The sequence below is a fragment of the Microchirus variegatus genome (genome assembly GCF_963457635.1).
Source record: "Microchirus variegatus genome assembly, chromosome: 11".
Classification (NCBI taxonomy): domain Eukaryota; kingdom Metazoa; phylum Chordata; class Actinopteri; order Pleuronectiformes; family Soleidae; genus Microchirus; species Microchirus variegatus.
This window is the reverse complement of record NC_139812.1, coordinates 28619270-28635087: the sequence shown is the minus strand read 5'-3', so window position 1 is coordinate 28635087 and position 15818 is coordinate 28619270. Positions and strand designations below refer to the sequence as shown.

At 35.5% G+C, this 15818-nt stretch overlaps 1 protein-coding gene across 1 annotated transcript; it reads right to left on the bottom strand.

The window, feature by feature from the left end:
* Positions 1–6480: 6480 nt before the first annotated feature.
* On the bottom strand, positions 6481–13662 carry LOC310933919 (solute carrier family 22 member 7-like; the record flags this gene model as incomplete). Its single annotated transcript, XM_083897489.1, has 10 exons — positions 6481–6549; positions 6694–6937; positions 7658–7766; positions 8858–9072; positions 9205–9314; positions 10403–10514; positions 11745–11913; positions 12015–12169; positions 12279–12382; positions 13261–13662. 10 exons carry the CDS (start codon positions 13660–13662, stop codon positions 6481–6483), a joined length of 1689 nt encoding a protein of 562 aa, XP_083753615.1.
* Positions 13663–15818: the final 2156 nt, after the last annotated feature.

Below are 15818 nucleotides of genomic sequence, written 5' to 3'. Positions count from 1 at the left end.
TTTTGGACGACATAGTATAGTATGACATTTTTGTCAAATTTTGGATGACATAGTATAGTATGACGTTTTTGTCAAATTTTGGACCAAAATGTTTTTTTATCAAATTTTGGACGACATAGTATAGTATGACGTTTTTGTCAAATTTTGGACGACATAGTATAGTATGACGTTTTTGTCAAATTTTGGAAGACAGTATAGTATAAAGTTTTTGTCAAATTTTTTTTTCAAAATTTGGACTACGTAGTTTAGAATGAAGTTTTTGTCAAAACATTTTTTTGTCAAATTTTGGACGACATAGTATAGTATGACATTTTTGTCCAATTTTTGACGACATAGTATAGTATGACATTTTTGTCCAATTTTGGACGACATAGTATAGTATGACATTTTTGTCAAATTTTGGAAGACATAGTATAGTATGACGTTTTTGTCAAATTTTGGACCAAAATGTTTTTTTATCAAATTTTGGACGACATAGTATAGTATGACGTTTTTGTCAAATTTTGGAAGACAGTATAGTATAAAGTTTTTGTCAAATTTTTTTTTAAAAATTTGGACTACGTAGTTTAGAATGAAGTTTTTGTCAAAACATTTTTTTTTCAAATTTTGGACGACATAGTATAGTATGAAGTTTTTGTCAAATTTTGGACGACATAGCATAGTATGACATTTTTGTCCAATTTTGGAAGACATAGTATAGTATGACGTTTTTGTCAAATTTTGGAAGACAGTATAGTATAAAGTTTTTGTCAAATTTTTTTTTTCAAATATTGGACGACTTAGTATAGAATGAAGTTTTTGTCAATTCTTTTTTTTTCAAATTTTGGACCACGTAGTATAGTATGAAGTTTTTTTCAATTTCTTTTTTTTTCTATTTTTTTTTCAAATTTTGGACAACTTAGTATAATATGACGTTTTTTGTAAAAAAATTTTTTTCCAATTTTGGACAACGTAGTATAGTATCTAGTTTTTGTCAATTTCATTTTTTTCAAATGTTAGACGACGTAGTATAGTATGAAGTTTTTGTCAATTCTTTTTTTTTCAAATTTTGGACGACATTGAATAGTATGACGTTTTTGTCAAATTTTGGACGACATAGTATAGTATGACGTTTTTGTCAAATTTTGGACGACATAGTATAGTATGACGTTTTTCTCAAATTTTGGACCAAAATGTTTTTTTATCAAATTTTGGACGACATAGTATAGTATGACGTTTTTGTCAAATTCTGGACGAAATAGTATAGTATGACGTTTTTGTCAAATTTTGGAAGACAAAGTATAGTATGACGTTTTTGTCAAATTTTGGACCAAAATGTTTTTTTATCAAATTTTGGACGACATAGTATAGTATGACGTTTTTGTCAAATTTTGGACGACATAGTATAGTATGACGTTTTTGTCAAATTTTGGACCAAAATGTTTTTTTATCAAATTTTGGACGACATAGTATAGTATGACATTTTTGTCAAATTTTGGACGACATAGTATAGTATGAAGTTTTTGTAAAATTTTGGACGACATAGTATAGTATGACATTTTTGTCCAATTTTTGACGACATAGTATAGTATGACATTTTTGTCCAATTTTGGACGACATAGTATAGTATGACATTTTTGTCAAATTTTGGAAGACATAGTATAGTATGACGTTTTTGTCAAATTTTGGACCAAAATGTTTTTTTATCAAATTTTGGACGACATAGTATAGTATGACGTTTTTGTCAAATTTTGGACGACATAGTATAGTATGACGTTTTTGTCAAATTTTGGACCAAAATGTTTTTTTATCAAATTTTGGACGACATAGTATAGTATGACATTTTTGTCAAATTTTGGACGACATAGTATAGTATGAAGTTTTTGTAAAATTTTGGACGACATAGTATAGTATGACATTTTTGTCCAATTTTTGACGACATAGTATAGTATGACATTTTTGTCCAATTTTGGACGACATAGTATAGTATGACATTTTTGTCAAATTTTGGAAGACATAGTATAGTATGACGTTTTTGTCAAATTTTGGACCAAAATGTTTTTTTATCAAATTTTGGACGACATAGTATAGTATAAAGTTTTTGTTAAAAAACTTTTTTTCAAAATTTGGACTACGTAGTTTAGAATGAAGTTTTTGTGTAAAACATTTTTTTTCAAATATTGGACGACTTAGTATAGAATGAAGTTTTTGTCAATTCTTTTTTTTTCAAATTTTGGACCACGTAGTATAGTATGAAGTTTTTTTCAATTTCTTTTTTTTTCAATTTTTTTTTCAAATTTTGGACGACTTAGTATAATATGACGTTTTTTGTAAAAAAATTTTTTTCCAATTTTGGACAACGTAGTATAGTATCTAGTTTTTGTCAATTTCTTTTTTTTTAAATGTTAGACAACGTAGTATAGTATGAAGTTTTTGTCAATTCTTTTTTTTTCAAATTTTGGATGACATAGAATAGTATGACGTTTTTGTCAAATTTTGGACGACATAGTATAGTATGACGTTTTTGTCAAATTTTGGACCAAAATGTTTTTTTATCAAATTTTGGACGACATAGTATAGTATGACATTTTTGTCCAATTTTGGACGACATAGTATAGTATGACGTTTTTGTCAAATTTTGGACCAAAATGTTTTTTTATCAAATTTTGGACGACATAGTATAGTATGACATTTTTGTCCAATTTTGGACGACATAGTATAGTATGACGTTTTTGTCAAATTTTGGACCAAAATGTTTTTTTATCAAATTTTGGACGACATAGTATAGTATGACATTTTTGTCCAATTTTGGAAGACATAGTATAGTATGACGTTTTTGTCAAATTTTGGACCAAAATGTTTTTTTATCAAATTTTGGACGACATAGTATAGTATGACATTTTTGTCCAATTTTGGACGACATAGTATAGTATGACGTTTTTGTCAAATTTTGGACCAAAATGTTTTTTTATCAAATTTTGGACGACATATTATAGTATGACGTTTTTTTCGAATTTTGGACCAAAATGTTTTTTTATCAAATTTTGGACGACATAGTATAGTATGACGTTTTTGTCAAATTTTGGAAGACAGTATAGTATAAAGTTTTTGTCAATTTTTTTTTTCAAAATTTGGACTACGTAGTTTAGAATGAAGTTTTTGTCAAAACATTTTTTTTTCAAATTTTGGACGACAAAGTATAGTATGAAGTTTTTGTCAAATTTTGGACGACATAGTATAGTATGACGTTTTTGTCAAATTTTGGACCAAAATGTTTTTTTATCAAATTTTGGACGACATAGTATAGTATGACATTTTTGTCCAATTTTGGACGACATAGTATAGTATGACATTTTTGTCCAATTTTGGACGACATAGTATAGTATGACATTTTTGTCAAATTTTGGAAGACATAGTATAGTATGACGTTTTTGTCAAATTTTGGACCAAAATGTTTTTTTATCAAATTTTGGACGACATAGTTTAGTATGACATTTTTGTCCAATTTTGGACGACATAGTATAGTATGACATTTTTGTCCAATTTTGGACGACATAGTATAGTATGAGATTTTTGTCAAATTTTGGAAGACATAGTATAGTATGACGTTTTTGTCAAATTTTGGACCAAAATGTTTTTTTATCAAATTTTGGACGACATAGTATAGTATGACGTTTTTGTCAAATTTTGGAAGACAGTATAGTATAAAGTTTTTGTCAAATTTTTTTTTTCAAAATTTGGACTACGTAGTTTAGAATGAAGTTTTTGTCAAATTTTTTTTTTCAAATTTAGGACGACGTAGTATAGTATGAAGTTTTTGTGTAAAACATTTTTTTTCAAATATTGGACGACTTAGTATAGAATGAAGTTTTTGTCAATTCTTTTTTTTTCAAATTTTGGACGACGTAGTATAGTATGAAGTTTTTTTCAATTTCTCTTTTTTTCTATTTTTTTTTCAAATTTTGGACAACTTAGTATAATATGACGTTTTTTGTAAAAAATTTTGGACAACGTAGTATAGTATCTAGTTTTTGTCAATTTCATTTTTTTCAAATGTTAGACGACGAAGTATAGTATGAAGTTTTTGTCAATTCTTTTTTTTTCAAATTTTGGACGACATAGAATAGTATGACGTTTTTGTCAAATTTTGGACGACATAGTATAGTATGACGTTTTTGTCAAATTTTGGACCAAAATGTTTTTTTATCAAATTTTGGACGACATAGTATAGTATGACATTTTTGTCCAATTTTGGATGACATAGTATAGTATGACATTTTTGTCCAATTTTGGAAGACATAGTATAGTATGACGTTTTTGTCAAATTTTGGACCAAATGTTTTTTTATCAAATTTTGGACGACATAGTATAGTATGACGTTTTTGTCAAATTTTGGAAGACAAAGTATAGTATGACGTTTTTGTCAAATTTTGGACCAAAATGTTTTTTTATCAAATTTTGGACGACATAGTATAGTATGACGTTTTTGTCAAATTTTGGACCAAAATGTTTTTTTATCAAATTTTGGACGACATAGTATAGTATGACGTTTTTGTCAAATTTTGGAAGACAAAGTATAGTATGACGTTTTTGTCAAATTTTGGACCAAAATGTTTTTTTATCAAATTTTGGACGACATAGTATAGTATGACGTTTTTGTCAAATTTTGGACCAAAATGTTTTTTTATCAAATTTTGGACGACATAGTATAGTATGACGTTTTTGTCAAATTTTGGAAGACAGTATAGTATAAAGTTTTTGTCAAATTTTTTTTTTCAAAATTTGGACTACGTAGTTTAGAATGAAGTTTTTGTCAAATTTTTTTTTTCAAATTTAGGACGACGTAGTATAGTATGAAGTTTTTGTGTAAAACATTTTTTTTCAAATATTGGACGACTTAGTATAGAATGAAGTTTTTGTCAATTCTTTTTTTTTCAAATTTTGGACGACGTAGTATAGTATGAAGTTTTTTTCAATTTCTCTTTTTTTCTATTTTTTTTTCAAATTTTGGACAACTTAGTATAATATGACGTTTTTTGTAAAAAATTTTGGACAACGTAGTATAGTATCTAGTTTTTGTCAATTTCATTTTTTTCAAATGTTAGACGACGAAGTATAGTATGAAGTTTTTGTCAATTCTTTTTTTTTCAAATTTTGGACGACATAGAATAGTATGACGTTTTTGTCAAATTTTGGACGACATAGTATAGTATGACGTTTTTGTCAAATTTTGGACCAAAATGTTTTTTTATCAAATTTTGGACGACATAGTATAGTATGACATTTTTGTCCAATTTTGGATGACATAGTATAGTATGACATTTTTGTCCAATTTTGGAAGACATAGTATAGTATGACGTTTTTGTCAAATTTTGGACCAAATGTTTTTTTATCAAATTTTGGACGACATAGTATAGTATGACGTTTTTGTCAAATTTTGGAAGACAAAGTATAGTATGACGTTTTTGTCAAATTTTGGACCAAAATGTTTTTTTATCAAATTTTGGACGACATAGTATAGTATGACGTTTTTGTCAAATTTTGGACCAAAATGTTTTTTTATCAAATTTTGGACGACATAGTATAGTATGACGTTTTTGTCAAATTTTGGAAGACAAAGTATAGTATGACGTTTTTGTCAAATTTTGGACCAAAATGTTTTTTTATCAAATTTTGGACGACATAGTATAGTATGACGTTTTTGTCAAATTTTGGACCAAAATGTTTTTTTATCAAATTTTGGACGACATAGTATAGTATGACGTTTTTGTCAAATTTTGGAAGACATAGTATAGTATAAAGTTTTTGTCAAATTTTTTTTTTCAAAATTTGGACGACGTAGTTTAGAATGAAGTTTTTGTCAAAACATTTTTTTTTCAAATTTTGGACGACAGTATAGTATGAAGTTTTTGAAAAAAATTTTTTTCAAATTTTGGACGACGTAGTATAGTATGAAGTTTTTGTCAATTTCTTTTTTTTCAAATGTTAGACGACGTAGTATAGTATGAAGTTTTTGTCAATTCTTTTTATTTCATATTTTGGACGATGTAGTATAGTATGAAGTTTTTGTCAAAAAAAAAAAATTTCAAATATTGGACGACTTAGTATAGTGTAACGTTTTTCTCAAATTGTGGGCCAAAAAATTTATTTGGACGACAAACTAAACTTTGAACTTTTTAAAACTTTTTGGATGACAAACTAAAAAATTTTAAAGCCACTACAACATTCTGACCCTGTGAAAGATGGATAGAAATGATTCAGAATTTTGTTGAACCTTTTATTAAACAACATTCACGTGTTTATATTTGAAAAAACAAATGAAGTTCATGAATGAAGCTAACGATCATTCATCAGCTGTGACAGTAAGAACAATCTTCACGATGTTTGTGTTACATTTAAAAAGGTTCAGTGTGTGGAGCACAAAACAAGAAACTCAAAGAAGTCTTTGTCATCCTCGCGTCCTTGTGTCCTCGCTTCCTTGCGTCCTCGCGCCCTCGCGTCCTAGCGCCCTCGCTGTCTTCTTAGCTCTTTGGTTCCAGGAAAACAGCCGAAGAGTCTGCAACGTTTCTTCTGGAATTCAAACAAAGACATTAAAACATGATGTGAAAACATGACGATGATCCTGTTGTTTTCAGAGACGTCAGACTCTCTGTCTCACCCGACAGGCTCCGCCTCCTCCTCCTCCTGCTCCGCCTCCTCCTCCTGCTGCTCCGCCTCCTCCTCCTCCTGCTCCGCCTCCTGCTCCGCCTCCTGCTCCTCCTCCAGGTCTTCGATGGTCTGCAGCAGCCGAGCGTTCAGCGTCTCCGGCAGCATCAGAGACACCAGACCAGACGAGACGGCCACGCAGCAGAGGACGATCTGAGGCAGCGGCGTCCACACGTCGTCCAGCAGCAGCACGAGCGGCGCCACCGAGACGCCGACGCGGCTCACGAAGTTAGCGTAGCCCAAACCGTTTTGTCTGGTGAGACAACCAACGACAAACAAGAACGTCCACAAAGATTTAACAACGCTACGAAAGACTTTAGCTCCACAGGGACACAGGAGCTGCTGGTCCTCTGCTGCCTCGTGTGGTCACTTTGTGTCACTGAAATTAATATAAATGAAGATTTTCAAAAGCCGAATTGACAAAATAACATATTTAAAGTTAGTGATGGAGGCAGCAGTGGATCAACAACTCCTGTGAACTCCTGTGTCTCTGTGATGTTAAAATCACTGATTTACTCTATGGACTTTGGTGTGGGAGAGTGAGTGACTTTGGTGTGGGAGAGTGAGTGACTTTGGTGTGGGAGAGTGGTTCACTAAAAAAAACAGATTTTAGCCACTCAACAAAAGACTCACCTCACAATATCTACGTCAGTTTAAATCTACAGCATCTTAAGAACATGTTCACGTCTTTATCTCACTGTTAAACAGACTTTTCCTTGTGTAAACTGAAGTTTATAAACCACTCACTCTCCCACACCAAAGTCCATAGAGAAAACCAGTGATTTTAACATCACAGAGACACAGGAGTTCACAGGAGTTGTTGATCCACTGCTGCCTCCATCACTGAGTTATAAAGTCTTATTTTAATGAATTCGGCTTTTGAAAATCTTAATTTATATTTATTTCAGTGTCACAAAGTGACCACACGAGGCAGCAGAGGACCACTGAACACAGAGAAGATGGTGTGACTGACCTGACGACTGTGGGGTAAAGCTCTGACGTGTAGAGGAAAACGGTCGTGAACGAAGCTTCAGACAAACCTTTACCGAGGATCGCAACCACACTGCGAATAATCCACTGATCTGAGAAGAAAACAGTGAGATTAGATTAGATTAGATTAGATTAGAGTGGATTAACATCAACATGAAGCCTTAGAACAAAGAGACTGATGATGATGATGATGATGTGATCTCTGCGTCTGGAAAGTGAAGCTGTTTTCTCTTCAATGGCCACAAGGGGGCGACTCCACTGCATTACAACAAAAAGGAAATTATATTTTCACTTGAGCTCATTTTTAGAAAGATTCTATTTTTTTCAGGTTTGATTTTTACAAAAAAAGAATTGCGGGTCTTTTTTTTTTATGTTTTTTTTTGGTTTTGTTTTTCCAAGATTAGATTTTGCTTTTACAGGAAAAAATTATAAATCGGGGTTTGATTTTAAAAAGATTTTATTTTGGGGTCTTTCTTTTGCGGTTATGTTTTTACGAGATTTTTTTTTTAATTCTGTTTTTACTAAAAAAAATCCAGGTCTGTTTTTACGTGATTTTTTTTTCTCCGGTATGATTTCTACGATACTTTTGTCAGGTCTGATTTTACGAAAAACTTTTCAGGTCTTATTTTCACAAGATTTTTTTTTCGGGTTTGTCTTTACATAAATATTTTTTTCTGTTTTTACGAAATGTTTTATCAGGTCTGATTTTCACGAGACTTTTTTTTAATCAGGTCTGACTTTTTACACGTTTTTTGTTGGGTATGATTTTACTAAAAACTTTTCAGGTCTGTTTTTACGTGATTTTTTTCCTCTGGACTTTTTTTGAATGTTTTTTTTCTCACATCTTATTTTCACAATATTTTTATCAGGTTTGTTTTACATTAAAAAAAAGGTTCTGTTTTTACAAAATTTTTGTCGGGTCTGATTTTTTTTAGGGTCATTGTATAAAAAAGGTCAAGCAGGAAATGTTTCAGGGTGTGGCTATGCTGTGATTGACAGCCGTCCAAATTGGTTTCATTATATATATTAAAAAAAATAATAATAATAATAAATTTTAAAAAAACACCAGCAGATGGCGCTGGAGAAACTGCAGAATCTGAGGCTTCTCACTTGTTTACAGTCAGAGAAAGACAAACTAACTTTGTGTTGTCATGTTGTTGTGTGTGAGTCGTTGACCTCTGACCTCTGGGCACAAAGAGGTTGATGGCGACGCAGCTTCCTGTCAGTAACAGCGTTCCCGCCTGACACTTCCTGCGTCCGATGACGTTGAGTAAACAGTAAACCATGAGTTTGGCGGGAACTTCGATGGCTGCGAAGATGAAGTGTGTGAGATAAGGATTCAGACCGAAGCCTCCGATGTTCAGGCTGATGGAGTAATACGTGGCCGCAACGCCGAACCTGCACACACACACACACGCACACACACACACAGTATATGCAGTTTTTTTAATTCTAACATTAAATCCTTATATTTCCTGATGTTTCATTCCTCATCGCGTCCTCGTCGTAAGCGTCTGTGACTTCACTCACCACACCATCCCGAGGATCAGAGTGATTTTCCTAATCTTTGGCGTCTTGATCAGATGAAGGTACGAATAGTTCTTGTCTTGCTTTTCCAGCTCGTCTTTGCTGCAAAGAGTCTGTAAAGAAGCAGAGACGTCGTCAACGAGTGTCTTCACAGTCGTGTTATTTCAGTTAGACGTGTTTTTTTTGGGGTTTTTTTACATAAAACTCAACGCTTTTGTCACTTTGCAAACCACTCACTCTCCCACACCAAAGTCCATAGAGAAAATCAGTGATTTAACATCACGGGGACACAGGAGCTGCTGGTCTGCTGCTGCCTCGTGTGGTCACTTTGTGTCACTGAAATAAATATAAATAAATAAAAAACAAGTTTTTCAAAAGCCGAATTGACAAAAACAACTCATGTTAACTCAGTGATGGAGGCAGCAGTGGATCAACAACTCCTGTGAACTCCTGTGTCTCTGTGATGTTAAAATCACTGATTTACTCTATGGACTTTGGTGTGGGAGAGTGAGTGACTTTGGTGTGGGAGAGTGGTTCACTAAAAAAATCAGATTTTAGCCACTAAACAAAAGACTCACCTCACAATATCCACGTCAGTTTAAGTCTACGACATCTTAAGAACATGTTCACGTCTTTATTTCACTGTTAGACAGACTTTTCCTTGTGTAAACTGAAGTTTGTGAACCACTCACTCTCCCACACCAAAGTCCATGGAGAAATTCAGTGGCACACAGGAGTTCACAGGAGTTGTTGATCCACTGCTGCCTCCATCACTAATTTACTATGACTTATTTTGTAAAATTTGGCTTTTAAAATCCTTCTTTCAGATTGACCTCAGTGACACAAAGTGACCACACGAGGCAGCAGAGGACCAGCAGCTCCTGTGTCGCTGAGAGCGTAAATCAGTGATTTTCTTTACAGGTCTTTGGTGTGAGAGAGAAAAAAAAGTGACAAGCGACTAAAACCACCTTCTTTCATCAGCATCTTCTTGCCACGTGTGGTGAACAGAGGTCAGAGGTCAGAGGTCAGAGGTCAGAGGTCAGTATGTGACACATTAACTCAGTACCTCGTGCAACCACACGTGATAAATCCTGAACTGTCCCTTTAATGTAATGAATGGTAAACTCAGTGGAAACAGTTGTTTAAATCCCAGATTAAACTTTAAACAAAGATGTAAATCTTTACAGTGACACAGACTAACCTCCACGTTTACTCTTGGTCTCTTGTTGAACTCTGCACATTTGTCCAGGTAAAACTGAGCCGTCTCCACTTTACCTTTGGCCAAGAGCCATCGAGCAGATTCAGGAATCCACCTGCACATACATACAAACATTCATTCATCCATGAAGTCTGTAAACCACTCACTCTCCCACACCAAAGCCCATAGAGAAAATCAGTGCTATTTTAGCTCCAGAGGGACACAGGAGCTGCTGGTCTACTGCTGCCTCGTGTGGTCACTTTGTGTCACTGAAATAACTGTAAATTAATATTTTCAAAAGCCGAATTGACAAAAACAACTCATTGTAAGTCAGTGATGGAGGCAGCAGTGGATCAACAACTCCTGTGAACTCCTGTGTCTCTGTGATGTTAAAATCACTGGTTTACTCTATGGACTTTGGTGTGGGAGAGTGAGTGGTTTACAAACGTCAGTTTACACAAGGAAAAGTCTGTTTAACAGTGAAATAAAGACGTGAACATGTTCTTAAGATACTGTAGATTTAAACTGACGTAGATATTGTGAGGTGAGTCTTTTGTTTAGTGGCTAAAAATCTGTTTTTTTAGTGAACCACTCTCCCACAACAAAGTCACTCACTCTCCCACACCAAAGTCCATAGAGTAAACCAGTGATTTTAACATCACAGAGACACAGGAGTTCACAGGAGTTGTTGATCCACTGCTGCCTCCATCACTGAGTTACAATGATTTATTTTGTCAATTTGGCTTTTCAAATCCTTTGTTCAGATTGACCTCAGTGACACAAAGTGACCACACGAGGCAGCAGCAGACCCTGTGAGCTAAAATCACTGGTTTTTTCTATGGGCTTTGGTGTGAGAGAGTTAACAAAAAGTCACTTTTTTTTATAGACATGAATAATAGTTATATAACTTCATATATGGTCTGTGAAACACTCGCTTTCCTTGTGTAAACTGAAGTTAGTAAACCACTCACTCTCCCACACCAAAGTCACTCACTCTCCCACACCAAAGTCACTCACTCTCCCACACCAAAGTCACTCACTCTCCCACACCAAAGTCACTCACTCTGCCACACCAAAGTCACTAACTTACAATGACTGATTTTAGTGAATTCGGCTTTTAAAATATTTAATTTAGACTTAACTCAGTGACACAAAGTGACCACACGAGGCAGCAGTAGACCAGCAGCTCCTGTGTCCCTGTGAGCTAAAATCAGTGATTTTCTCTATGGGCTTTGGTGCGGGAGAGTGAGCGGTTTTACAAACCTGTTTCTAACAGTGAAGATAAAGACGTGAACGTGTCCTTAAAGACGTCGTAGACTCAAACACAATCACGTGCTTCACTCACCACCAGGTCAACACGGCGAAGGCCAGCGGCGCCGTCACCACCATGACCAGCGTCCTCCAGTCGTTGACCATGAAGGCGAAGCCGGCGAGCATCATGTTCCCCAGAGACCACGACAAGCTGCCGATCACCCCGATGAACGACCGGTGGTCCGTGTCCACCCACTCGATGGCTGCACACAAGACACACGACGACATTTCAGCGTAAAGACGCGAACATTAGCGGCCGTTTGATCGCAATTTAACGCTAACGTCGTCGTCGTCGTCGACTCACAGAGAACCAGGGAATTGATGCCGATTCCCGCCATCCCGAAGCCAGTGAGAAACCTGAGCACAGCAAACACGACGTAGGAGTTGGAAAACGCACTGGAGAGGCTGAACATGATGGAGATCACGTACGAGACCAGGAGAGTGTTTTTCCTGCCGTATCTGGGAAAACAAAGGTTTATTTTACTCCTGCAAAGAATTTAAAATAAATCATCATATATATATATATATATATATATATATATATATACATGTATATCTATGTACGTACTTATCGCAGAGGAATCCGAAAACGACGGATCCCACCATCACTCCCAGGAAGAAGATCGTACCCGCGGTGTTCGCCAGACTTTTCTTATCACACACGAGATTCCACTGAAAAAAACAGGAGAAAAAACGAATAATCGACTGATGTGAAGCCGAGACATCACTTTAGAACAGACGTTTGTAAACCACTCACTCTCCCACACCAGAGTCCATAGAGAAAACCAGTGATTATAGCTCACGGGGGACACAGGAGCTGCTGGTCTACTGCTGCCTCGTGTGGTCACTTTGTGTCGCTTAAATAAATATAAATTAATATTTTTAAAAGCTGAAGTGACAAAATAAGACATGAACTTAGTGATGGAGGCAGCAGTGGATCAACAACTCCTGTGAACTCCTGTGTTGTTGTTGATGCTAAAATCATTGATTTTCTCTATGAGGTTTGGTGTCTGAGAGTGAGTGACTTTGGTGTGGGAGAGTGAGTGACTTTGGTGTGGGAGAGTGAGTGACTTTGGTGTGGGTTCTTTTGAGTGAATAAAAACAGATTTTAGCCAAAAAACAAAATACTTGCTTCATAAAATCCAAGTCAGTTAAATCTTAAGAACACGTTCACGTCTTTATCTTCACTGTTAAACAGACTTTTCCATGTGTAAACTGAAGTTTATAAACCACTCACTCTCCCACACCAAAGTCCATAGAGAAAATCAGTGATTTTAACATCACAGAGACACAGGAGTTCACAGGAGTTGTTGATCCACTGCTGCCTCCATCACTAACTTACAATTTGTTGTTTTTGTGAATTCGGCATGTTAAAAACTTAATTTATATTTAGTTGAGTGACACAAAGTGACCACACGAGGCAGCAGTAGACCAGCAGCTCCTGTGTCCCTGTGAGCTAAAATCACCGGTTTCCTCTATGGACTTTGGTGTGGGAGAGTGAGTGGTTTACACAGAATCTGAATCTCCAAACCTGAAGATGTTGTTTTTACCTCTGTAGCGAGCGTGGAGGTGAAGCTGGAGTTGTCGTAAATCCAGCCGCTCTGACACTGGACCGTGGAGACGTCGGCGTTGACGTCGGAGACGTTTGATAAAAGATGAAACTGACGCTCGGCAAACATCTCGCACGACCTGAAGGTGCCATCTTTGTTCTGAGGAACGCTGACCGTCAGCCTCTGGGCGGGGCTCAGGTCGCCGAGGTCACCGGGGTCACCGAGGTCACCGAGGTCACCGAGGTCGCCTGGGTCACAGTGGTGAGGAGGCACCGCGGCGATGAAGATGTTGAGCAGGTAGTGACACGGGAGGACGACGCGAGGAGAACAGAGCAGGACGATGAGGAGGATCTGGAAGGAACCGAAACCATCGACCTCCTCCAGGATCTTCTCAAACTTCATCCTGAAGACACACACACACACACACACAATCAATGAGTCAGTTAGCTCGCTAGCTCGTTAGCGTTCTCCACAAACATCTACACAGACCTTTGAAGAATACAAACACATCCTGATGCTGGAGAACGTCTAAACAATTTTCTGCAAATATTCTGCCCCCTGGTGGTTGGTTCACTCAGTGTGAAGCTCAAAAGAACAGAAGTTTAAGTTCAGCTATCTTCTAATTATTATTATTTAATTTTACTATATTTAATTTCGTACTGTCCAAGATCAGTTTGAACACCAATAAAACGATAGCAAAAAGAAGTGAGAACACGGTGTAACAGCACCTAATAAATGCTGGAAAACACTTGGCTGCAAACAGAGCAGATTATGAACTCCTCACAACTCACAGCTCATCTGATGCATCCTCCTCATTATTCCTTAATTACAGCGTTAAAGCGTCTTCTACACAAAGATTGAGACGTGAGTGAAAACAATGAAAAGCGCGATCTTGAGAATCCGTCGACACGTTTTACTCAGATCTACTCAGATCTCCTGTATTTCACCACGACTGAACTCGATCCTTGTCATAAACATCATTATGTACATTTATGGATGAGCAGAGTCAGCAGGGGCGGTGTGTAGAAAAAGAAGGCCCGCACCAGATGAGGGGCACCCTCTGACATCCAATGCCTTGACTTTAGTGATGTCAGTTACTTACTCACTTCATGAGTCACCACAGTTTTACTAAATGCTGCTAAATGAAATTAAACCATTTGTAATAATTCACTATAGTGTGATATAAAAACATGTGCAATATTTCCCACCTTATTCATCCATTTCTTTTGTTCTTAGCACCATTTATATAATATATGTATTTATATTCTTTACATTTCTTCTTCTTTGTTTTTAAAAAAAACTCTTACCTTGTAATTGTTGCTCGACTCTCCGGCACTGAGTGATGACACTTTATAATCTTGTTGTGCGATTTATTGAACAACGACAATAAAGTCTCTGATTCTGATTGTGATTCCTGATCTAATCCCACAGATCTAAGACAGAAGAAGAAGAAGAAGAAGAAGAAGAAGAAGAAGAGGAAGAAGAAGAAGAAGAAGACTTCCTCACCTGTGAGCGTGGACGTCTGCAGCGTCAGGAGAAACCACTCCTCTTCTTCTTCCTCCTCATCTTCCTCCTCCTCCTCCTCCTCCTCCTCCTCCTCCTCTTCAGTTCCTCACCTTTGGACGGTGAATCTGTCAAATATTAAGTTATAGGGCGTGAGTTAGTGTCCATTAAAGGAGCTGGAGGCCACGCCTCCTCTGTCACATGATCATTTACATCCTCGTTCTTTACATTTTCAACATTTTTATTTATCTTTATTTTCACTCACGTTCTTTAACTTACTTCAATCGTGTTATTATACTTTTATAAAGTTAACATTTATCAGTTTTCCTTCACGTGTCAAACATTGATGTAAATGTGTGTGTGTGTGGTACCTGTCACTGCAGTTTCCTGCTCATCCAGCAGGGGACACTGTTGGAAGCCTTATTATAACATAATAAAAGTACATACAGTAAATGAGATTTAATGAGACATTTTTAACACTGAAGGAGACGAAAGTGAGTAAAGACAGAGTTATTCTCATGTAAATGTGTGGAAAGTGTTTATTTTGTGTTATTTGAAAAAGTTGATTAATTTTTATTTAAAGGGTTAAAATTCTAAAAAAAAATAAAATAAAAAAAGTTGACTTCATGTCTATAAACACTCTTTAAATTATAAACTATGACTTTAAAAAAAAATAATGTAAAGAAAAACGTGTTTTTTTTCAACTATATTTATTATTACTATTTTAATTATTATTTCCTCCTGTTTCCACCGAAACGATGTTGTGATGACGCACGCAAAAACTGCAGCCATCACACGTCTGTATATATGTTATTCCCTTCATTACAGCGTTAAAGTGTCTTCTACACAGAGAAATGAGACCACGGAGTGAAAAGTTAAATTAATTTGTATTTAAATGGTTAAAATGCTATAAAAAATGTCTACAAACACTCTTTAAGTTATAAACTATGACTTTAAAAAACATGAAATAATGTAAAGAAAAACGTGTTTTTTTAAAAGTGAAACGGTGAGAGATTTACGACGAAAAACAAGTTAAAGAGAAACAAAGAAAGAAA